At 32.1% G+C, this 26,059-nt stretch overlaps 1 protein-coding gene across 2 annotated transcripts in view; it reads right to left on the bottom strand.

Annotated features, from left to right (window-relative positions):
• The window catches only part of LOC139482291 (C2 domain-containing protein 5-like), an 88,418-nt gene that overhangs the window by 45,855 nt on the left and 16,504 nt on the right, over positions 1-26,059 (bottom strand). For both annotated transcript variants that reach the window (XM_071266089.1, XM_071266090.1), the window contains exons 11-19: positions 24,823-24,923; positions 23,706-23,814; positions 21,771-21,885; positions 21,203-21,406; positions 18,403-18,507; positions 16,576-16,665; positions 13,565-13,622; positions 13,058-13,111; positions 12,196-12,270 (exon numbers count right to left, since the gene is read on the bottom strand). In XM_071266089.1, the coding sequence (XP_071122190.1) occupies positions 12,196-12,270; positions 13,058-13,111; positions 13,565-13,622; positions 16,576-16,665; positions 18,403-18,507; positions 21,203-21,406; positions 21,771-21,885; positions 23,706-23,814; positions 24,823-24,923 (911 nt within the window). The remainder of the gene's footprint in view (positions 1-12,195; positions 12,271-13,057; positions 13,112-13,564; positions 13,623-16,575; positions 16,666-18,402; positions 18,508-21,202; positions 21,407-21,770; positions 21,886-23,705; positions 23,815-24,822; positions 24,924-26,059) is intronic.

Genomic DNA, 26,059 nt, shown 5'->3' with positions numbered 1-26,059 from the left:
AAAATCATAGAGAAATTGGACTACTATTTAAGTGATGGTTTGTAGTCCCCATAAAATTATGCAAATACAATGGTATGCAACACAAGTATTATGAATGAAATGAGAACTCAAACAGTGTTGGTAATAGTAGGGTTGTGCTTTTAAGACTCCTAAGTTATGCAAGACTGAAGCAAATATAATTACAATGTAAAACATGAAGTTGTTTAATGACTCTGTTAAGGTATTTGGTGTTTTTAAACAAAAACAATAGCCATGGGTAAATCTAAGGGCTTTCTATAAAACAATGTGTATGTTTGCCGACTTTTTGAACTCAATATACGGTCATAGATCTAACAAGTTCGTGCTTTTGTCAGTTTCTTTAATCCAGTTATGTTTTTTTTTCTACCAATGTGTTCCTCGATTCTTGCGCTTTTGAAATCTTTCAGAGCCCAAATTTGCTGACACAAGTCAATGTTTTATTGAAAAAAATCCACGGTTTTCTAATGACAAAAATTTCCAATTTGTGACATACCGCGATTTGCGTTTTTGGACACAGCGTATTACTCGTAACCCGAATTATTTCATGCCCTTCTGGTAATCTATCTCTATTCTCCGTAGATGATATTGTCATCTTTGTCGACATAACAATGGTTTTAAAGTACTCGAAACAAGAAATATGAAAACCGAAATTTGAAACAGGAAGTTCGAATGAAACGAAATTATTGATGGTTACCGGTAACAGAAATGAACAAAATCCGGAAATCGTAAATTTTTCAAAATAAAAAAAATCGGGGTGGGACGATTTCAGAGGGGCGGGCGGGGATGAAAATCTAGCAATTAATTTTAATTGGCCTAATAAGATATAAGCCAAATCTTTATTTTATCCCTATATTGTATTAAAGCCATGGTGGCCATCTTGGTTGGTGGGCTAGTACATCTGACATTTTTTAAACTATATACCCCAAGGCAATTGTCAACAAGTTTGGTTAACTTTGGCTTAGCAGCTTTAGAGGAGAAGATTTTGTAAATGTTAACAATGGACTAAAGATGACAAGTAACGAATAAAGCTCACTTGACCCTTTTGGTCCAGGGGAGCTATAAAAGTCAATATCAGACATGTAAAATTTGAAAAAAAATCTGTCTTATTTATAGCTTAACAATTTATGAAAAAAAAATATGACAGAAATGTAACCACCAATCTAATAGACCAAATAAGCATCCTATTTCAACATTTGAAATCATATATACACATGAAAAACAGAGATACAAATGCTAACAGTATATCTGTGTCTTAGTTAATTTGATGTAAACTTTAATAATTTTTCACAAATCAATTCATTTATATCAAAACATTGATATAAATATAAGTTGAATTTACCAATTTTTGCGAGATATGCTTATCCCGTTATTAATAATATATTTTTAAATATTTGCACCTGTCCTAAGTCAGGAATCTGTTGTTTGTTTATGTAACTTATACATATTTCTAGTTTTTTATATGGATTAGACTGTTTTACACTAGTAATTTTGGGTCCCTTTATAGCTTGTTGTTCGGTGTGAGCCAAGTCTCTGTGTTGAAGGCTGTACATTGACCTATAATGGTTTACTTTAGGTTGTTATTTGGAGAGTTTTCTCATTGGCACTCACACCACATCTTCCTATATCTAATATATAGATTTACTCAACTCAATTTTTACAACTGATTCACTTGTATGAAAAGTTAGCTCCTTTGCTTAGTTCATTTTGCCTACTCAAATATCCATTGGAAAATATTTCATGTAGATTTAAGCTGAGATTTACTGCTGCTATCAAACCTGATAAAATGATACCAAATCCCCATAAAAAGCTGATGTTAAAGTCTATGATTTGTCTAGGAGAATGCCATTAACATTATGCACATTAGATGCCAATCATAATGAGGATGGCATACTAGTACTACTGCCATATATTTCAGTCTTCTCCCCTCTAAGCACTGACATATCCCTTCAAGATCAGCATTAAACTATTTTTTATACCCCACCAACGATAGTAGAGGGGCATTATGTTTTCTAGTCTGTGTGTCCGGTCGTCCGTCCCGCTTCAGGTTAAAGTTTTTGGTCAAGGTAGTTTTTGATGAAGTTGAAGTCCAATCTATTTGAAACTTTGTACACATGTTCCCTATGATATGATATGATCTTTCTAATTTTAATGCCAAATTCAATTTCAATTCAATTTCACTGTCCACTAAACATAGAAAATGATAGTGCAAGTGGAGCATCCGTGTACTGGGGACACATTCTTGTTTTTTAGTAATTTAAGAACAATTTAGAATGTATATTGAGAGGAAGATGTTATCATAATATTGTTTCATTCATTTGGTATTTTTCACACATTCTATCAAAAAATGCTGTAATTTGTGGCCTTACTTTACCAAAAAAATATTGAAATAAAGTAACAGTTGCAGTGCTGTATAAATTTAAAAACATTAAAAAACATATCTTTAAAAATCCTTTTTATATCAAAGCAAAAAGCATTTTTGGTATTGTATAGTTTTTCATATTTAATGCATGCATCATTATTTAAAGGAAAAGAATGACAACATTGAAAGGGAAACAAAGATAAATCATTTGATTTGCTGATTCGATCCACAATCAAAGCTTTCTTATACTGGTAAGAACAATGATTAACATATATTTTGTTAATCCATAATGGGTGCTATAAACAGTTTTGTATAAAAAACTAAGGGTTATTACCCGACTAAAAATAACCATGGAGGGAAACCCCTGTTTATTTACTTAATTGGTGAAAAAGTATCATGTTTTTTGTATCATATAAAAAATAGTTAATTAGCTTTCAATTAAAACAGGTTGAATGATTGGGATAATTTAAACCAGATGTTCCCCAGGTCCCAGCTTCATATGACTGCAGTGGTCAAACCCTGAACAAGTATGGACACATCATTCAAGCTTGATACAGAAATGAATTAAATAGGATTGTGATTTAATAGTTGACACAGCATAGGTTTCTAACACAGAATGAATGTGGTCTAATCAACTTAAATTTTTTTTTTGCTTTGGAACAATTCACTATGCTGTTGAATATTAATCCTCTCAAAAAAAAAAATTTGGATGAAATTTGCTTTTAATTTCTGAAATCTGAAATGAGAAAAATTGACCCCCCTCCCCCCCACCCATTTCCTTATTCCAAAACTGATCTCAATTCAAATTTCTAATGGAGTTTGCAACAATATATACTCATTTAAATACATTATAAAATATTAAAACATAAAATGTCATACAGTCATGGTTAATATTAATATTAATAAATAGTAACTTCTAAAAAAGTAAATGGGGAATACGTCCAAAGGGACACAGATGATAACTCAAAAACTGTAAAAGTGAAGCTGCCAAAAATTGAACTTAAACTGAGTTTAGAGGTAATAAGCATTAAATACACATTTCATTAAATTTAGTTGCTACAAACTTAATTGTAAGAGAACAGAAACGAAAAAATACTTCAATTTAATTTTTCCACTTGAAAAGGGGCATAACCCTAGAATGGTAATCAAAGTGCTTGTTATCACTGAATGGTAAAGATTGGTTTAATTTATTAGTTGGAAGTGAAAGTGAATATTGCATTGTATATAGCATTGATTTTAAGTTGTTTCAACTACTATTCTGGACAAAGAAAGACAACTCCAATTTTCAAAGAATATTTCATAAAGCATTGGTTTTAGGTGATTCAACAACCATTCTGGACAAACTCCAATTTATTTTCTTGAAACTACAAAAATGCTTGATTTTGGCCCTTTATTCCTAGACTGTTTGCTCCATAACCCTAAAAGTATATCCCAACCTTCTATACTTACATGACTTATGGTATTAAACATTGTGGTACAATTTCAGAACAATTGAAATACACAACTTATTGTCCTGAAACTAGATAAATGCTTGTTTTGGGCACTTTTGGCCCCTAATTCCTAAACCTTAAGCAGTTAAGGACCATAACCCAAAAAATCAATCCCAAGCTTTCTTTTGTGGTTATAAACATTGTGTGAAAATTTTATTGATTTCTATTTACTTATACTCAAGTTATTATCCGGAAACTATCCGTCTATACGCTGACGACGTTGTGATACCATTATACAACCCCAAAAATGTTGCGGTCGTATAAAAATTATATTAAATATACATGTTTTTAGGGGAGACAACACTGTAAACATCCATTTTTTTAGGCAGTGAAAAATGAAAACTCATTTGCAGCCACTGTAGCTCTTTTCGGAGCAGGAGACTGTACCCTGAAACAAGATTTTTTTGAAAGGCCTTGTAAAAAACAATAAATTTCATACAGTTTTGAATATGTAAAATGTGCACGTATCTTGTCTTTATGGGTATGAACATGACCTGATTTCATGTTCAAATTAGGCATTTTTTTCCCCATGTTCTTTGGATGGAATTTTTTTAATATGATAAAAGCACACTTTATTTTTATTTCATCATAAACTAGAGAACATTCTGATTCCAGTGATATCTAGTTTTATACAAGTATCTTTATTAATCAGTCCACCACTAAGGGTCACTTGTGCATGGTGCCTCAAAATATGACGTCATAGAAAAAAACTGTTGATTGCACCCAATATGCAATTAAAGAGATCTAAAATCAATGTGCTGGATAGCACATGTGGAACGTTTGCTAAGGTAGATTGTTATATTTCAAATAGGTTGTAATTGTGTTGATTACTTGGTTAACTTGAAATTGTTTTTTACTTAATACAAGAAATAATTGTAGCAGGATGCTGTTACAAAGTCTCCGAAACAAAGCTCCCATAATTAGTCATTGCAACGGTCCCTAACATGGACAAAGTCCAGTACAAATTGCTATGGTCTAGTAAAGTTAAATGCATAAGAGACGCCTAGGGATTACCACTATGTCATTCTAATCTTTTTGAAATCATGAACAGGAATATTTATGGTTTAGGAGTGGGGATCACGACCATTAAGAAGTTCTCAAACAGGAAGTGGGGGTGAGAGTGACCCTAGGGGACTCATCTTTTATTTCATCTGATTTGTTGTATTGTTCTGTAAAAGAATATATAAGGTTTCGGGGTGGAGATCCCGACCCATTACAAGGTTTCAAAAAGAAGGGGGTGAGGTGACCCCTGTGGACTTCCTCTATATTTCATTTGATTTGTTTTATTGTCCTACACAAGAATATATATGGTTTAAGGGTGGGGATCTCAACCGTTTACAAGTTTTCAAACAGGAATGGGTAGGGTGACACCCAGGGACTCCCCTATATTCCATTTGATTTGATTTATTATCCCGTACAAGAATATATATTGTTTGGGGAGGGGATCTTGACAGTTTACAAGTTCTCCAAACAGGGTGGAGTGAGGGTGAGGGTGACACCTAGGGACTCCCTCTATATATCATTTGATTTGATTTATTTTCCAAAATAGCAAAATATATTGTTTAGGGTGGGGATCTGGATTGTTTACAACAGGAGGGGGTGGGGCTAACCCAGAGGGACTCCCACTATATTTCATTTGATTTGTTTTGTTGCCCCATTAAAGAATATATATGGTTTAGGGGTGGAGATCTTGACCATATACAAGTTTTCCCCAGGGACTCAACCTATATTTCATTTCAATTGTTTTATGGTTCTGTGATCATTACTGAAAACCGTGTGTGTCTATCACTTACTGTTTTTAAGTTATAGTCATTTGAAAATAATCCCATAGGGTTCTATAGTAAATCCCTCCCTTCTATTGGCCATCAAAATGCCCATAAATAGACCCCTAGAAGAAAAATAATAAGAACTGAGCAAAAACAATAAGCCTCCAAACTTTGTTTGGGAGACTTAATAGCAAGTAGTATAATTACGAATTTTGTTAAAGTCTGATTTTCTGATGCCGATTATGTGATAGGAAAAATTTATTATAGTCAAGAGTTTGTTGTGGGATGAGTTAAGATACAAGATAACTTTCGATACACTTCAGCCTTGTACGTCTTTAATTAACATTTGTAAAATTTGTAGTAAGCGTCAAAAATGTTCATACATGAAATATCTTAAACACCGTATCAATTTCTCTTCAACCGGAGGACAGGAGGAAACTCGACACCGGGATCATAGTACTCCTGTTTGGAGGCACACATATATGGAACTGAAACATGTCTGGAGCGCAGATCCGCAAAGTAGTGTTTGTGATAGCCATTTTCAAAATGAAGTTGAATTATTTGAATTATCAATGAACATTCAAGCTGTAAGCAAATCAAAATAGAAGTTACTCAAAATTTCAAAAGCATCTATAATTAAGTACACCAGTACTACATCTAGAAGTAGGACACACATCCTAAAGAAAGATAGTCTGTCACTTCCGGTTTGAGACTGATGCCTTAAGAAAGTTAAGCAAGCTATAGCAAACTTTCCAAAAAATCTAATAACACAAGCTCACTTTCTATTCATATCTATATTTATATTGCTTATATGAGGTCAACTGGATAGTTAATTATATGGCAACATGACTAAAATACACAAGCTGCACATTATTGAGCCCATGCCCTGTAAATAATTTATTTGAGACTTTTTGTAAAAAAATTTACAATGGGTGAACATGATTTGACAGCTGGTGCCCCTTTAAACCCATAGTACTTTATTGGGAGCAGTTGTGAGGGTTTCAGTTTAATGATTACATTAATCCACTGTCTAGAAATAAAAATTTTCTTCAAACTGGGCTGGAACCAAGAGATAAATGATTAGCTAAGCCTTACATCACCGTAATCTAAACCTTTTACAAATAAATTTTATATAACAATTCACGTTTAACTTTATGTAGATGTAGGAAGATGTGGTATGAGTGCCCATGAGACAACACTCCTTTCAAGTCACAATTTATAAAAGTAAACCATTATAGGTCTAGGTATGTATTGTGGTTACTTTTTATAAAGATTACTACCCTACATCACATTCAATTCATATTTAAGTTAAGGCTTAGATAGACTCAATCAAAAACAAATAATTCTTCATGTCAATATAATGCCTCAAATCAAAGAAACAGTTTCTTAACAATAAATTGACCAGAGCCAGTCTTGTTATGAGACCTTACTTGAATTTTAACTATGTGTGATAGGAGTACAGCCAGTAACCTTAATAAATGCATTTTTAATAACTTAAATTGTTTGAGTAAATCTAATGCGAATGTATAGCTAAATGTTTTAATTTTGAAACTATCAATAAGAAAAAGTGTTGATCTGCTTCATATTTATAAATACATTAAACAGAAAAAGGAATAAATTTCTGTTTAGTCCATTTTCTAGAAATTAGTTTGTTTTTTCAACCAAGTCTTGATATGAATTTAACCAATTATACCCCAAAAAAGAGAAAGTTCAACTATCTCCCAAAAGAGCAAATATTAATAAAAATCAAAACCCTGACCACATGCACACCTTCAATATATGTACAAACAGACTGCAAAGTGTAAACTTCCTAATGTTTAAACTGTAAGAAGAGTTATTGGGAATAATGGGACAGACAGATGGACCATAGGGATAGATACTGGACAAAACAATATGCCTCTGAAGGCCCCAACTCTTAGGTGCCTTTTTTGTAGTTTGGGGGTGGGGGGGGGGGGAGGGAGGGGGGTGTATATAAGAATCCTAATTTAACTTATATAATACATCCCAAATGATGCATTTGGTGACAATCTTTTTAAACTGAAACAATTAGTCATATAATTTTTCATGGACAATGCACTTAAAATTTTCCATATTTTTTAAGGGCCAAAACTATAGAAAAGGAAATTAACTCCTTTCATACATTATAATATTATGGATTTTTTTTCTCGACATCAGTTATAATCAAACATAACTTATTTTATATATTCCAATTATCAAATATTGTCAATATAATTAGGTATATGTGCCACTTCAAATGAGATGACTTTCAATCAAGTCCTATATAGAACGTAACATTTACAAAATCACCATAGTCTTGGTACAAATTTCACAAAAGCATAACTACATGTACATGCAGTAAGTTTCGATATTCAGTAACCTTTTATAAAGTTACATTTCACTATTACAATACTATGAATGAAACTGTTTCAATTCGGTTTATACATAAAGGTTATGCCATACATTCAATAAAGTGTGCAATAAATTATGTAGAGATCCTGATCAGAAATTTGATGATTTTCCTCAAAAAGATATATTTGCTAAATCCTGGTTCCTTTCTCTTTTTCATGTTTTTATTAAATTGTATGTGTTAATAATCATTTTAAGACTAAAAACTACGAATAATTTTGAACTTGTTTAAATCTTAATTTATGTGACTCTGGGTCTGTTTGATCTCATAAATGCTTGATAAAGGTCTGCCCTATTCAAGTTTTCTATTTAACAAATCTTATACATTTTAAATAGATCAAAAAGAGTCCAGAAAACTGAGAAAAGTTCTTTTTTGTTTTCCTTTCACATTTTCAAAAATTATGTTAATATGTGTCCAACTCTCTTGCCTTAGTCTTCTTCATTCTAAATTTGCAAACTGTTTACATTTTCTAATTCATATAACAGTCATGAAAAATTGTGAAACTTATTGATACAGAAACTGTACTTCTAACGTAATTTTGTTTTGAGTTGACACTTACATCTTTTAATTCCATAGAAACACAATAACATTAAAATAAGGGGAAGAAATTAAAAAAAAAGGATCTTAAATGGGCATTGAGATTTAATTATACGTTACCATATAGTCAGCTATCAAATGCCTAGACATGAAAAATATGGAACAAATAAATTGAGAAAACTTATGGTCTTATTATAAACTTGTTCTAGGAATTCAAAAATGTATAAATATTTTTAGTAAAAAAAAATGTTTATTTTGTGTTTAAAACCAAAATGTCCATTGCTCTTTTTGTCCTAATAAAATGTTAGAGGTACATTTAAAAATAAATCTCAATGCCCATTTTTTCACATCCACTTCATTTGAACTTTGATGGATAGTTAGTCTCATTGGCAACCAGTTCACATCTCCTTATTTTTATATTATTTATGTACGGTAATTTATGGAATTATGGTTTAAGTATAGAGGTATATTTCTCATTTTTATTTCTATTTTATTAAAAAAGGAATATTTTGTTTCTCACATAAAATTACATCAATCATCTTTATCAACTTTGTGTCATAAAAATTACTAGAACACACCCGCGAAATCGCGGGCATTCAGAGCGTAGTTTATAATAGTATGTAAAGTGTTGTTGGAAGAATTATGTAAAATATTGAATGACTGGAGAATTTCAGCAAAAGTATCATAAGTCAAAGGTTATGGGGGACAGGAAAATGTTTTTTGTTTTTTTTTATCCCTCCTCCTTTATTTCCAAAATTCCCAATTTTGGTTTTCTATCAATTTCAATATGAACATAATACATTTAGTGGGGAATTTCAGCAAAAGTATCATAAGTCATAGGTTATTGGGGAATGTTTTTTTGTATCCCTCCTCCTTTATTTCCAAAATTCCCAATTTTTGGTTTTCTATCAATTTCAATATGACCATAATACATTGAGTATGTTATGAACATTTAAGTAAGGAGCCTGTAATTCAGTGGTTGTCGTTTGTTTATGTGTTACATATTTGTAATTCGTTCATTTTTTGTACATCAATAAGGCCGCTAGTTTTCTGGTTTGGATTGTGTTACCTTGTCAGTTCAGGGCATTTAAAGCTGATTATGCGGTATGGGCTTTGCTCATTGTTGTCTTGAAGGTCGTACGGTGAACTATAGTTGTTAATTTTTGTATCATTTTGGTCTCTTGTGGAGAGTTGTCTCAACATGGCTATCATACCACATCTTCTTTTTTTGTAATCAATGAATTTTGTAAAAGATTTAATAACTGGAGAATTTCAGAAAAGGTATCAAAAGTTTACATGAATAATTTTAGCGCTTATATAAATCTGTATATTATGAACATTCATTACTATATAAATATAGTGTATTTACTTTCAATTTTAAGTTTACTAATCGATCCATGGTGGTCATTGATATAGTATACAGACCCTCTCTATTAAATAAATTATGTGACCGCCGTGGATAGTAAACTTGAAAATGATAGCAGATAGAATTCTTAAAATACAGTATACAGAAAAACGCAAACCGGAAGTCTAATCAGACTTAAAATTTCGTCCAATGACGGGACAATATCCGGTTGCCTTTTTTCTCGTTTTTCTCCCAAAATAACTCAATCTGAATAATCATATGAATGGATGACAAATGCGACTATGCACTGTACATATAGGACACAGAGGCGTGTTGATTAATTTATTGTGGAAAGAAGAGAAGCGACACCAAAAATGAGGTCTTCTCGTTTAATAGTATAGATAACATCATTACGTAATAACTTTTATATAAACAACAGTCAAAAGTCAAAGTATAAACCACTTCAGAATTATATGAGAAACAGAATGTTTCTTTTAAATTCAGCTCATTTCAAATTACTAAAGTTCAAATATTTAAAATAAACTTACCAAACTCTTCAAAATCTTTGATCTTTTTTTTTTCTTTTAGAGCATAAAACTCTCTTGCATCATCAAAAACAAGTCTTTGAATAATAATAATTAGTAAATCTGTAAACTATATAAATATTTTTTGAAACCCTGTCAGTAATACACAGGTACATACTGACATCCCTTAAAACAACACAAAACTTCGAATTATCAATTAATTCCGTAATATACAGGTACACAACAGACAGACACAGAAGCACAATAAACAAATCTGACCATGGATGACAAACAGATCTACCTGTCAGGGGGTCACACTAAATATATGTTTATTGGAGGAGTTGAGGTAGGGTTTCATTTTCACACCTTGACAGCAAAAATGTCACCTTAAAAATTAAATAAAATAAAATATTAAGAGAATTGATTAAAAATTGAAAAATTTAATTATCAAAATTATTAAGGCACAAGAAACTAAAAATTTCATTATGGAAGACATGTGGTAATTGTAACATACTAAATATCAACCCTCCTCCCAAAAAAATAGAGACAAGAAAAATTTAAACACAAAAAAAACCATATACAATTTTCAAATTTTTGCAAATTTAACAAAAAGTGGGACATCAGAAAGCGATGAAAAAAATTAAACAGAAATGCAGAAAAAAAGTTAATCTTTCAAACCTAATTTCATTATTTTTTTCATTACAAATTCAGTATAAAAATTATTTTTTGTAGTATTTCATTTCTTATCTCTTTAAATACTATATTATTAATCAATCTTATTGGTGAAATCAAGGAATTGTTATATACAATTCCTTGGCGTTTTTAAAAAAAAAAAAAACCCACATTATTGTTAATATCTACTTTTAGATTTATAATTTGGTATCTTCAAATATGTGACAGTGATATATCATATCTAGACAGGTAAAAGGAAAATTCAAAAGCCAAATGAAGCCAGCTAATTAGTGTTATAAACTTATTTTGTATAGATGTAAACACTTGACTTCTTAATGGATAAATTTTTGTATGTTCAACAAAATCAGGGAAAGTTATTCATTTGCTGCTAAACATGAAATTCTTACCATTTCTTAAAAAAAATAAAATGAGATTATATCAGTGATGTTTTTTTTTTTACATTGTTCTATACCAGATATGATACTTTTTTTCCCTTGTTCCAAATTTGTATTTAAAATTACCAAAATGTTGAAGATAATCTAGAATTATCTCCCCTGTTAACAAGTAACTCCTTAAGGTTTTGAACCTTTATTAAGCCTTTGGTGAAAATATGAGTAAAGCTGGAAGTTTTTTCTGAGCCTAATAGCATATCTAAACCTACAATATGTAAAACAGGGGGAAATAATTCCTGTTTTTCAATTAAATTTTCTTAGATCTTTAGACGACAATATTTTCTTAATTTTTCCTACCTTGGCCCTGCTTGAAAATTTCTTGAATAAAAGGACACATTTTGGAGGTAGGTGAATAAGGGTTGCTCCATTAAAACATATATGGTACTGAGGGAAGGCACTTTAAAATTGGGTAACCACCTATAGAGGCAAATTAAAATTTCACTTACATTTACACTATGTAAAAACAAAGATGATATCAAAAGGCCTTCAGATATCAGAGCAGTCTTATAATAGGGACCAGGAGACAAGTTATAGACAATAAAGAACTGGTTCCTTATTTCAATCTTTCTGTCTCTTGCGACTCTGTTCATTAATTATCTAACATTAAATAGTTATGAATGCTTACAGCTATACCAATAAGATAGGTGTCTCCTACAGATATCTGTATCCTTAATCCAAACAGACCATTCATCCCTCGTAACTGAAAAACAAAGCAATAATATCATATGATTTATCATAAATGCACAACAAAGTTAAAAAATAAATTTAAAAAAAATTAAAAATGTTCATTACCTGGCTAGTTGCAGACACATTATTGGCTTTTAATATCAGGTGAAAAATGCAGAAATCCAATAAAAAGGAATTATTTCAAGACAGTTTTTACATCTTCTCAAACACTTGGAAATTATTATTTTTATCTATGACTTTTTGTCCTATTTATTTTGTGACTTTGTTTATTAACCTTTATTCTTTTAATTTATATCTTGTTTATCTAACCAGAGTTTCTTATGATAATTGCGTTTAAAGTGTATATATTTCCTCTGCCATCAGCACTAGTCATATGGCAACAATCAGACTTAATTATAATGGTTTACTTTTACAAATTGTGACTTGAATGGAGAGTTGTTTCATTGGCACTCATACCACATCTTCTTATATCTTTTAAACCTATTTTTTTTTAACTTTCTTTCATACTTTTCCAATTTGTACTCTGAACTCATCTGATGTCCTATATCCTTGGGATTTTTATTATTGCTATGCACAAAACGTAAATTGATTTGCAACTAAGATCCCTACTTGAGCTTTTTTAATTTAGCTTCTTTCACATCTATTCTTCTAAAACCTTTACATGTGTTTATTGAATAGAATTCAAAATTGGCAGCTATAATTGACAAGCACAGAAATGGTAAAAAAACAATACTACCGGTACTGCCACAATATTTCAAAACAGTTTCTCGTACATCCAACTTTAAATGTTAAGATCATACCTTTAATTTGTTCATCAACTGGTTATGTAGTTCATATTCTAAAAATGGCAAACTCTATAAAATAAAACGAGTGAATGAAATTATTGTTGTGTTGTGTTGATCTGGCAAGTTGAGCCAACTGACTTTTAGATTTTATTCTTTTTATATGTTGTGATGTTATACCACTGTCCCAAGTAAGGGGAGGAAATGAGTTCTCAAAAACAACTTTAAACCACACAAAATTCTATGTTTGCCTGCATAAAGTGAGAAACTTTAATTGAGTGATTGTTGTTTGTTGCTGTATATCATATTTTGGTTTTTCTTTATAATATTGTTTTGAACATTAATCATGCTGCTGGTTTTCCTGTTTCAATTGTTTCCCTTTTTTTCATGTCATGGACTTTTAAAGTGTTGCTAATTGTTGAAGACCATACAGAGTTTCAGGCATTAATACTGATATACTTGGTCCAAACATTTCAGTATAGTGTCTGTAAATATCCTGACAGAGTATATAGAATATAGACTCACATCACTGACTTCTTTAGCACTTAGTTCACCTTTAGCCTTAAGCTTGCCTTTACATACTCTGTAAAAATAACAAAAACATCAGGTGTATCATTCCTTTCTTTCTTCTTGGGTTCCAATTCTTACAGCATGTTTTATTCCCATTGATATGTATTTATACATGAATTAATATTCTTCCTACTTCTAAATTGAAAATCAATAAATTTATATTATTCAGTGAGTAGCTTAATGGTTTATGGTAGAGTCCATGTTGCTTGGTCTTTGGTTTTCTATGTATATTTGTTTACAATTTAAGACAAATGTTTCCTCGACTTCACAACTGTCTTTATTGTGATGCCATGGATTGGCAGCTTACTGTTTTTATTTTGTAATACCTTAACTTTAAAACATACAAAACTAGATGTGTCAAAACGACACGACTGGCCCCGTCTCAAAAAGTTGAAAAATCTGCAATTTCAATAACACATGTGGACACAAACATGATGGTAGTCTCATATATCTAAAATCAGCTCAAAATCTGAAGGCGTATAGAAAAAAAGTCTGTATAACTGTGATTTTCAACAATTTTGGCAAAAATCAGCGGAGCGGAACTAAACTTAAACTTGATCTGTAACTCATTGTGGTTAACTCACATACCAAAAATCAGCCCAATATCTGAAAGCGTTTAGAAAAAAAGTCTCTATAATTGTGATTTTCAACAATTAATGAAAGTCCAAAGCCCGTAATTTCGGCAAAAGTTAGCAGAGCAGAACGAAACTTAAACTTGATCTGTAACTCATCATGGTCAATTCACATACCAAAAATCAGCCCAATATTTGAAAGCGTTCAGAAAAAAATGTCTGTATAACTGTGATTTTCAACAATTTATCAAAAGTCCGAAGCCTGTCATTTTGGCAAAAATTAGCAGAGCAGAACAAAACTTAAACTGGATCTGTAACTCATCATGGTTAACTCACATACCAAACTAGAGGCTCTAAAGAGCCTGTGTCGATCACCTTGGTCTATGTGCATATTAAACAAAGGACACAGATGGATTCATGACAAAATTGTGTGGTGTTTGTAGATCTTACTTTATTGAACATTCTTGCTACTTACAATATTCTCTTTCTTTAATAAACTTGGCCGTTTAGATACAGAGGAAAATATTTTGTAAAAATTTACAAAAATTTACCAAATTAATGAAAATTGTTAAAAATTGACTATAAAGGGCAATAACTCTTTGAGGGGTCAACTGACCATTTTGGTCATGTTGACTTTTTTTTAGATCTTACTTTGCTGAACATTATTGCTGTTTACAGTTCATCTCTATCTATAGTAGTATTCAAGATAATAACCAGAAACGACAAAATTTCTATAAAAATTACCAGTTGAGGGGCAGCAACCCAACAACCAATTAACCCCTGTCAGATTTGCTCTGAATGCTTTGGTTTCAGGGTTATAAGCCAAAATCTACATTTTACCCTTGTGTTCTATTGTTAGCCATGGCAGCCATTTTGATTGGTAGGCTTGGTCACCGCACACATTTTTTAAACTAGATACCCTAAAAAAGATTGTGGCTAAGTTTGGTTAAATTTGACCCAGTAGTTTCAGAGGAGAGGATTTTTGTAAAAGATCACAAAAATTTACGAAAAATTGGTAAAAAATGACTATAAAGGGCAATAACTCCTTAAGGGGTCAACTGACCTTTTTGGTCATGTTGACTTATTTGTAGATCTTACTTTGCTGAACATTATGGCTGTTTACAGTTTATCTCTATCTATAATAATATTCAAGATAATAACCAAAAACAGCAAAATTTCCTTAAAATTACCAATTCAGGGGCAGCAACCCAACAACCGGTTGTCTGATTCATCTGAAAATTTCAGGGCAGATAGATCTTGACCTGATAAACAATTTAACTCCGTCAGATTTTCAGAGTTAAAAGCCAAAATCTACATTTTACCCCTATGTTCTATTTTTAGTCATGGTGGCCATCTTGGTTGGTTGGCCGGGTCACCGGACACATTTTTTTTAACTAGATACCCTAGTGATGATTGTGGCCAAGTTTGATTAAATTTGGCCCAGTAGTTTCAGAGGAGAAGATTTTTGTAAAAGTTAACGATGACGGACGCCAAGTGATGGGAAAAGCTCACTTGGCCCTTTGGGCAGGTGAGCTATAAAAAACAGCCCAATATATGAAAGCGTTTACAAAAAAGTCCGTATAACTGTGATTTTCAACAATTTATCAAAGTCCAAAGCCTGTAATTTCAGTAAAAATTAGTGGAGCGGAACCAAACTTAATCTTGATCTGTAACACATCATGGTTAACTCACATACCAAAAATCAGCCCAATATCTGAAGGCGTTTAGAAAAAAACTCTGTATAATGGTTTGTTGCGGAATGGCAGAATGGCAGAATGACGGAATGGAGGTTTATTCTATCCAGCTAGTGAAAGAAAACCTTTTATTAAATTGTATTTCTGATCTTTAGACTTTATAGCTAGTTTGTATAAGTGACCTTTTTAAACTGTATTTCTCATATTTGGACTATTTACCTGGCTTGTATAAGTGACCTTTTTAAACTGTATTTCTAATATTTGGACTATTTACCTGGCTTGTATAAGTGACCTTTTTAAACTGTATTTCTCTTATTTGGACTATTTACCTGGCTTGTATAAGTGACCTTTTTAAACTGTATTTCTTGTATTTGGACTATTTACCTGGCTTGTATAAGAGACCCTTCATATTACATTTTTTGGACTATTTACCTGGCTTGTATAAGTGACCTTTTTAAACTGTATTTCTCATATTTGGACTATTTACCTGGCTTGTATAAGTGACCTTTTTAAACTGTATTTCTCATATTTGGACTATTTACCTGGCTTGTATAAGTGACCTTTTTAAACCGTATTTCTCATATTATGACTATTTACCTGGCTTGTATAAGTGACCTTTTTAAACTGTATTTCTTTTATTTGGACTATTTACCTGGCTTGTATAAGAGACCCTTTATATTACATTTTTTGGACTATTTACCTGGCTTGTATAAGGGACCCTTTTCCATAGGTCTGTATCTCTGTTGGTAGATCTATAGTTGTAAAAAGAACATCTGGAACTTTCTTCTTTCTGCAAACATATAAACCACATATTTTCCAAAAATATACCACAATATAAGCATATATTTTTTTTCTGTTGTATTATATTCATACAAGTCATTTTTTGGATGAGACCATGTGTTTAGATTATTCGAACAGAAGACAAAGTAAAACTATCTATATCAAACAGTTTTACTATAAGAATTAATTTATAATATTTTTTTAAATAATATAAATAATATTTGTTGTTAGGAAACCACCTATTTAAAAGATATTTCTGCCATAGGATAAGGAATACTACTGAGTCAGAATGATTAAATTAATTTATTAGTGTTTGATTCTGTTTCCTTGCTATATGGAACGTTGTTCAAAATGAACAGGTGCGGTAAGTCATCAAACACACTCCATTACATCCCAATCAATTTCAAGAACAATTTTTTTTTATCATCCTGAAACCATCTATATACAATTCATTTTGCGTAGTGGTTCTACATTTTTTATCCATCAACTATCGTCTAATTTTCAAAATGTTATGTAACCATAACTCTGGAATGTTTAAAGCAATAAACTGTTATCACAGATATATGTCCTACCTTTTTGTAATTTTGATTATTCAAATCTTGAAATTAAAATAGCAATATTTTAACATGTTACATAAGTTATGCAAATATTCAAAGTCAATAAACCATGACTGAGGTACATGGCTAAACAATCTCCATGTAAATGAGATGTGCCAATATTAAAACAACTGCATACCAAATACCATTGACTTATTATAAGTGGTTCCCTTTAAACAAACCTTAACACAAACATTAACTTGTAAACTATGTTAAAGTTTCGAAGTCAATGATCCATGAAGAGGGGGTGGGGCTATTTAATCTCCATGGAAAAGATTTTTGCAAATGCCAATAAATTTGCATACAAAATATCATTAACTTAACATTAGCAGTTCATCTTAAACTGATCGAATCACAAACTAATACATGTAAACTAAGCAAAATTTTCAAAGTCGATAGACCATAACTGAGGGGGTGGGGCCAAATATTCTCCATGGAAATGAGATGTGCTAATACGTTTACAACTGAATACCAATTAACATTTGCCTACCACTAATGGTTCCCCTTGAACTGACCTAATCACAAACTAATACATGTTAACTTAGCAAAATTTTCAAAGTCAATAGACCATGACTAAGGGGGCAGAGCAAAATAATCTCCATGGAAATGTGATATGCCAATGCTTATACAACTGCATACCAAATATCATTGACCAACCACTAGTGGTTCCCCATACACTGACCTAATCACAAACTAATACAAGTAAACTAAGCAAATTTTTCAAAGTCAATAGACCATGACTGAGGGGGCAGGGCTGTATAATCTCCATGGAAATGAGATGTGCCAATTATAATGCAACTGCATACCAAATATGATTGACCTACCACTTGTGGTTCACCATAAACTAGACCTAATCACAAACTAATTCATTATTGACGCTGCCGCCGTTGCCGATACCGGAAACAGCATACCTATGTCTCTCTTTTTGACTCAGTCAAAGCGAGACAAAATGACAAAAAAATAAAATAACCTGGATTTAGTGGTCCAAAAAAACGTAATGAAATTTTTATATTATTGCATTTATTTGTCACAAAAACGAGAGGAACAGATGGAGGTACATGAGACTCATTAAATACTACTTGGATCTCCCCCTTTTTCCATTCAAGACAAGGTTTTAAAATAAATGTCTTTATATTTAATGAAACTTTTACCTGCAGATGGCACAAGATGACAGGTTGACAGGAAATGGTAAGGATGTAGATTTATAGGGTATATGACATAAACTACACTGGAATGTCGGTGATGCTTCATCTCCTCTACAAATATATATGTATATGTATGATTATGTCAGTTCCTACTATACATGAAATCCAATCAAATATGAGTTTGGCTCCTAGACTTTTAATGTCAACTATTTCAAGGATTATAAGTTTACTATTTTTATCACAATTTTTCTATATAGTAATTTAAAAACTTTTTAATATTTACCCATTTACAAACATTAACCTACACATGAGTTTTTGTCTGCATGTTCTAGAAGTTACTTGCTTCAGCTGAACATTCCAAACAACTAAACTGAATTTAATCTTGAATTTTACAGTTTTTTATCCCTAAAATTAAAATTGTCAGGCAGGGGTGCAGATTATAGAGTACAATAATTGAGAAATCAGAGAAAAACTTGATTTTAGTAAGTTTGTTTATGTTCCACCATGATTAATGTAAAAATTAAAAGAGAGGCCCTTATTTCTATTGAGAACTCTTCCACTTCTACTTGATGATTGAAAGCAGGGTTTCCATGAAAATACAACAAACAATCACACTATATTTCATATTAGCCAAGTTTAACTAGATTTTTCAACAACTGACAAAAACTTTTTTCCTCCATTACCCTATTAAAAAGGTTGTGCGGATTATACATGGCTGATTACGGTACATTATATAATTTTTCATTTCTAAATGCCATTTCTACAATGATTAATTTTTTAATAACTTTGGTTCAGATAACTCTCAAACACAAAAATATATATATTTCACTTTGGTCCATCTGTAGATATTATTTGTGGATTACCGTCTTTTGGTATGTATAACGCACACATTTATAGCCTGGGTCAAGTTTCTTGTAAGAGGGGTTAGTGTTATACATGACTACAAACATTTTTTTAGCCTTTTTTTCAGGTCCAAACTCCGACCAAGAAATTTCAAAGTGAAGTGGAGAGAACGGAATATTTTTGCTAAAACATCTATTGTTTTTTATGTTTTACATGTTATAATTGTAATATGTATCGTATTGGAAAAATAGACATATCACCTGATGATAAACCATAGCATTATATATCAAAAGTTTGGAAAAATAGACATATCACCTGATGATAAACCATAGCATTATATATCAAAAGTTTGGAAAAATAGACATATCACCTGATGATAAACCATAGCATTATATATCAAAAGTTTGGAAAAATAGACATATCACCTGATGATAAACCATAGCATTATATATCAAAAGTTTGGAAAAATAGACATATCAACTGATGATAAACCATAGCATTATATATCAAAAGTTTGGAAAAATAGACATATCACCTGATGATAAACCATAGCATTATATATCAAAAGTTTGGAAAAATAGACATATCACCTGATGATAAACCATAGCATTATATATCAAAAGTTTGGAAAAATAGACATATATCACTTGATGATAAACCATAGCATTATATATCAAAAGTTTGGAAAAATAGACATATCACCAGATGATAAACCATAGCATTATATATCAAAAGTTTGGAAAAATAGACATATCACCTGATGATAAACCCTAGCATTATATATCAAAAGTTTGGAAAAATAGACATATCACCTGATGATAAACCATAGCATTATATATCAAAAGTTTGTCAAACTATTCAAAGTTGGTAACCAATGAATCAAATAAATCCACAAGGACACTGGTATACTGTAAACTTACTGTTCATATGATAGTCTATTCTGAGACACTTGATTGGCTAGGTTAACATGTAAACTTACTGTTCATATGATAGTCTATTCTGAGACACTTGATTGGCTAGGTTAACATGTACACTTACATATGATAGTCTATTCTGAGACACTTGATTGGCTAGGTTAACATGTAAACTTACTGTTCATATGATAGTCTATTCTGAGACACTTGATTGGCTAGGTTAACATGTACACTTACATATGATAGTCTATTCTGAGACACTTGATTGACTAGGTTAACATGTACACTTACATATGATAGTCTATTCTGAGACACTTGATTGACTAGGTTAACATGTAAACTTAGGGACAACATCAAAAGATCGATGTAGGATGAAAAACTTAATTCGCATAGTTTGGGGGTAGGGGGTAAAAGAGGCTGCAAGTTTTGTTATCCTACATTGATTTTCTGGTTGCAGAAACAGTTATCATACTGGGTAATCAGTTTTTTTTCCAACTTAAGTTACCAAGGGGGGTAGGGGGGTCTTTGAAAAAACTATGTGAATTAAGTTTTCTATCCTACATTGATCTTTTGATGTTGTCCCTTACTGTTCATATGATAGTCTATTCTGAGACACTTGATTGGCTATGTTAACATGTACACTTACATATGATAGTTTATTCTGAGACACTTGATTGGCTAGGTTAACATGTAAACTTACTGTTCATATGATAGTCTATTCTGAGACACTTGATTGGCTAGGTTAACATGTAAACTTACTGTTCATATGATAGTCTATTCTGAGACACTTGATTGGCTATGTTAACATGTACACTTACATATGATAGTCTATTCTGAGACACTTGATTGGCTAGGTTAACATGTAAACTTACTGTTCATATGATAGTCTATTCTGAGACACTTGATTGGCTAGGTTAACATGTAAACTTACTGTGCATATGATAGTCTATTCTGAGACACTTGATTGGCTAGGTTAACATGTAAACTTACTGTTCATATGATAGTCTATTCTGAGACACTTGATTGGCTAGGTTAACATGTAAACTTACTGTTCATATGATAGTCTATTCTGAGACACTTGATTGGCTAGGTTAACATCTACAAACAGTCTCTTCTCCCTATCTTTATCTAACTGTAACCTATCCATACTGGGAACAAGTGGTTGTGTAGAAGATTTGACTGATGGGATAGGGTCAGAGGTCACTTGTACTCTGGCAGCTGTTCCTGACGCTGACAAAACTATGATTTCATCACTGAAATTAGAATACAGAGCAATAGTATTGGATAGTTTCAAAAATTTGGGTGTTTCTTATTTCATTTTCTGAAGTACATATTTGATACGAGTGACTTTAGTAAAAAATATTTAAGAATATTGTCTGATATTTTCAGTTAAAGATTTATTAAGATGGGTATAAAATGCTTACACAAATTTGAGCATAGACTAACAGTTGTATTTGACATAAGAGCAGGCAAACACTAAAATGAAGACAGCAATAAATGAAATCAACCGAAGAAGGCCTATGTTTTCCTTTTCCCCTTCAATCGATGAAAATTGGTACACCTTGAATAATAATGATTCCACACTATGTGACTATTCACACTATTTACATAGCTTACCAGATAGAGGTTTGTTCAGTGTAACCAAGGACAGCATGACATCCCATTGCCCTCATATGTGATCTGATTTCTGTCCTAATCTCTAACCACCAAACATCTCTTGTTTCTGGCTCCTCTATAATTATATTGTCAATTTCAGTAATTAACAAATAAGAATAAGTAACAAAATATTTAAAAACATAAAGACGTATTCCCAAGTCATGAGACAGTAACACAGTGGTTGTCGTTTGTTGCTGTATTTTTTTAAATTTTTTTTTCATTTATTGTACATTAATTATGCTGGTAGTTTTTTCATTTGAATTATTTTAAGCCGACTATGTGGTATTGGCTTTGTTCACTGTTGAAGGCTGTAAGGTAACCTATAGTTGTTAATTTCTGTGTCAGTTGGGATCTTGAGGGGAGCTGTCTCATTGGCAATCATCATACCCGTAGCCAGGGGGGTTCGGGGGGTTCGGAGGAACCCCCCTTTGAAATCAAATAAGCACTGTTAAAGTCAACGTTTTGATCAAATTGTGACTGTTAAAGTCGAGTTCATGAGTCCAACGAACCCCCCCTTGGAAATTCCTGGCTACGGGTCTGATCATACCACATTTTCTTTTTTTGTACATGTATTGCTAAAACACCTAAGCATAATGGCAGGCAATTTTGTAAATATTTATTTAAAAATTAAAGTATAACTATGAGCATATGCTACAGGAGCAAGTAAAAAAAATATTTTTCATGCTTGGAATAACAATAGTTTAGCCCTAACGCCCAGAGAAAAACTAAAGGTGTTGCAAGTAATGCTCATTTACCCCCACACCAATATAAATCTATTTGGTGTCAGCCAATGCTGAGTGTTGAAAGCTGTACTTTGACCTATAATGGTTTACTTTTACAAATTGTGACTTGGATGGAGAGTTGTCTCACTGGAACTCATATCGCATCTTTGTTTTTCTATTAATAAAAATGAGAATGGAAATGGGGAAGTCAAAGAGACAACAACCCGACCATTGAGCAGACAACAGACGAAGGCCACCAATGGGTCTTCAATGCATCTAGAAACTCCCCTACCTGGAGGAGTCCTTCAGCTGGCCCCTAAACTGATAAGTATACTAGTTCAGTGATAATGGACGTAATATTTAACTCTGAACTACATTTGAAATAAGATAATAGCACATACACATTTTTAGTAGTGTTGTCAACGGTTAACCGGTCGAACGACCGAATACCGAATATCAAAATCGCTAACCGGTTAACCGGACTTTTTTCAATTTTGGTAGATTTTATATAAATTTGTATTGAAATCATTAAATAGTTATGTTTTATTGTCGTGGTAATTAATTAGACAGATTATTATCCATTGTCCAGTATATTGATTGCTATTGTAAATCTCAAACCATAAAATTAATTAGAACTTGTCTCTCAGCTCGGGGCAGGATCTTATAGAAACATAATTAGTATACATGTTTTTTTAACAGTAACTTTAAATCAGTAATGCGATTAAATGTTAATATTTACTTCATTGGTTCGTTTTTTATCTAATTTTGTGTAGACCTACATCTAAATGTGCAACCTCCGTCGTGCAATGCTTAGTCTTACTTTAAACGAAATGCTACCTCAAAAATTGTGAAATGCAAACCAATGTGATATAGTTGGTACGGTGTATTTGATTATTAAAAGTCAAACTTCGCCAGGAATCCTCAAAGACAACCTTATAATGCCAAAGGACAATATTCAATTCTAAAAGCGTAAATTTATGATTTGGATGAAAGGTTGTCAAATTGACACTCATACCACATCTTATATCTATGTGTAGGGTACTATTGATAAGGCTTTCAAACCCCAACTTAAACTATACCGGTTAACCGGTTAATCGGTCGAACGATTATCCGAGTAACCGGTTAGGCAAAAGTGTACGATTTGACAACACTAATTTGTAGTCATACAACATACCTGGATTGTGGATCTTGTCCAATAATTTGACCGACTTTGCAGACACAACACCACCAAGATGTGATATAAACCCTACAGGAAAACTGGTCATAGTGAAAAATGGGTATTCCTGAAATATAAAAAGTACATATGGGAAGTCAGAATTGCTTAAGTTCATGCAATTGGTTGATCTTTTTAAAAGGTCCTCTTTGTTTGCTTATTTATAAAGAAACTGCATGTCAATGTAATGTCTTCAGCCAAAACAGCTACATCCCAGTTACCCTTCGGAACAGTTTAAAATCAGGAACGATCACTTTTTTCGTGTAGATTTTCACAAAAATGTGTTTTAGACCTTTTTTCACAATCATGATCATGCAATCGTGACAAGAGGTTAAATCATGTAGAACACACCAAAATCGTGAAATTTGGCAGGTATGGTCATATAATTATAATTGTTACAGATCATATTCATTTGAAAATGCTAAGAGTGAGTGACCCATTTTCAGCGTAAAAATTCATTCATTTTCACTTACATCCGACCTACATTTGAATATTTGGAACTTTTCATGTAGGTTTCAGAAATTTTACTATATGAAAAAAATGTTTGATAAGGTAATTATCTTCAAAACAATCTTTAATTGTTCTAAAAATGAATACAAACTCAAAAGAAAATCAAGTTGTTCATGTACCATGGAGGACTTATTTTGGCCTCAATGTTTGATATGACCATCCTTATTATGATTATCCTGGTATATTATGAAAATGAATGTTTGTAATTACATAAATAAGCTTGAGAGATCATTCTTATACCATTTTTTTCAAATATTTACTTTAAGACTGCGCTTGATTGTCATATAAATCTTACATAATAGTCAAAAATTGTTTAAAAACACCTGTATATTTCTTTATATGTGCAAATAACCTTGGAAATGGGATAAATTAAGAATATAAACATTACTAACAGCCTTTACCATCTATTTAGGCAAGTACTGGGTAAAGGCACACAAATTTTACAGAAAAATAGCAAAACGGCGAAATATGTCCATTGGGAATATGCGCCACCCACTCTATACCAAGTCAGGAATGTGATACCTTCTTACATAACAGGATGTCTTATTCAATTTTACTGTATTCATACCATCAAGTCTATACTTGGTTGCTGTGCTGATAACTTAGAAACAGATTTGCCTCCACTTCCTATGCCGCTGCCACTACCACTGCTTCCTGTTAGACTGGATCCTAAATAAATCAGTCTCATGCAGTCATTATAATTCATAGTGTTCAAATATGGCATGGAACTATGAAATCCTTGATTGATGCAAGGAAATATTGAGTTGTATAATTATATTTAATAGAACACACCCGCGAAATCGCGGGCATATATAGCTTGTAAACTGTTGTAGGATCAATTTTTGTAAAAGATATTATGACTGTAGAATTTCATATAACATGTATAAGGTATCAAAGACCCTCTCCCTTTTTTCCAAAGTCCGTTATTTGTTTCCTTTCTGTTAAATTCAATTATTTTCGTGTTTCTTGCCTTATACATTTTTTACCACAATTTTTCTTCCCCTTTGCTACAATGCATTATCTAATAAAAGTCAAATTAAATTAAAAAAATGCACCGCTTCAAACATGAAATCAATGAAACTGTTTATAGACCATTATTATTTTTATAAAATATGCTTCTAGGACAATCCAACAGTGTTTTTCCTTTTGAGAGCCGTATTAACATGCCAATGGTAGGATTTGAATCTCATTTGAGGGGTGGTCGGAGGGGCCCTGATCCCGAAATCCCGGCCTTAAAAACATGAAATCTCGAGGTGCTTATTGTAACGAAATTCATATCCCGATATCCCGAAATTCAATAAACAAATTCCCGCATCCCGTAAGGCTCAATCCCGAAATCCCGAGCTTGAAATCACTCGATCCCGAGTTCCTGAATAAGTCCTGCCTCCCTCTAATCTCTACCCTACTTTCATTTAGGCCAAATCACTACTTTCACTTTCAACAATAAATTTTTATGTCCCATTTATGGGCATTGTGTTTTCTAGTCTGTGTGTCCGACCATACGTTCGTTCGTCCGTCCGTCTGTCTGTCCCGCTTCAGGTTATTGTCGTTTTTCTCCCAAAATAACTCAATCTGAATAATCATAAAAATGGATGACAAATGCGACTATGCACGTTACCTAAAGAACACAGAAGCATGATGATTAATTTATTGTAGAAGGAAGAGAAGCGACACACAAACTGAGGTCTTCTCGTTTAATAGTATAGATGTCGTAAGAAATATTTATGGCCACTGTATGTATATGTTCTGACAAGGATATTCAAAAAGAGTTGTAAAACTTGTGAACTCAATGAATATGACCAATA

The sequence above is a fragment of the Mytilus edulis genome, chromosome 7 (assembly GCF_963676685.1).
Source record: "Mytilus edulis chromosome 7, xbMytEdul2.2, whole genome shotgun sequence".
NCBI lineage: Eukaryota > Metazoa > Mollusca > Bivalvia > Mytilida > Mytilidae > Mytilus > Mytilus edulis.
The sequence above is the reverse complement of the archived record's forward strand: the minus strand, read 5'-3'. Positions and strand labels throughout refer to the sequence as shown.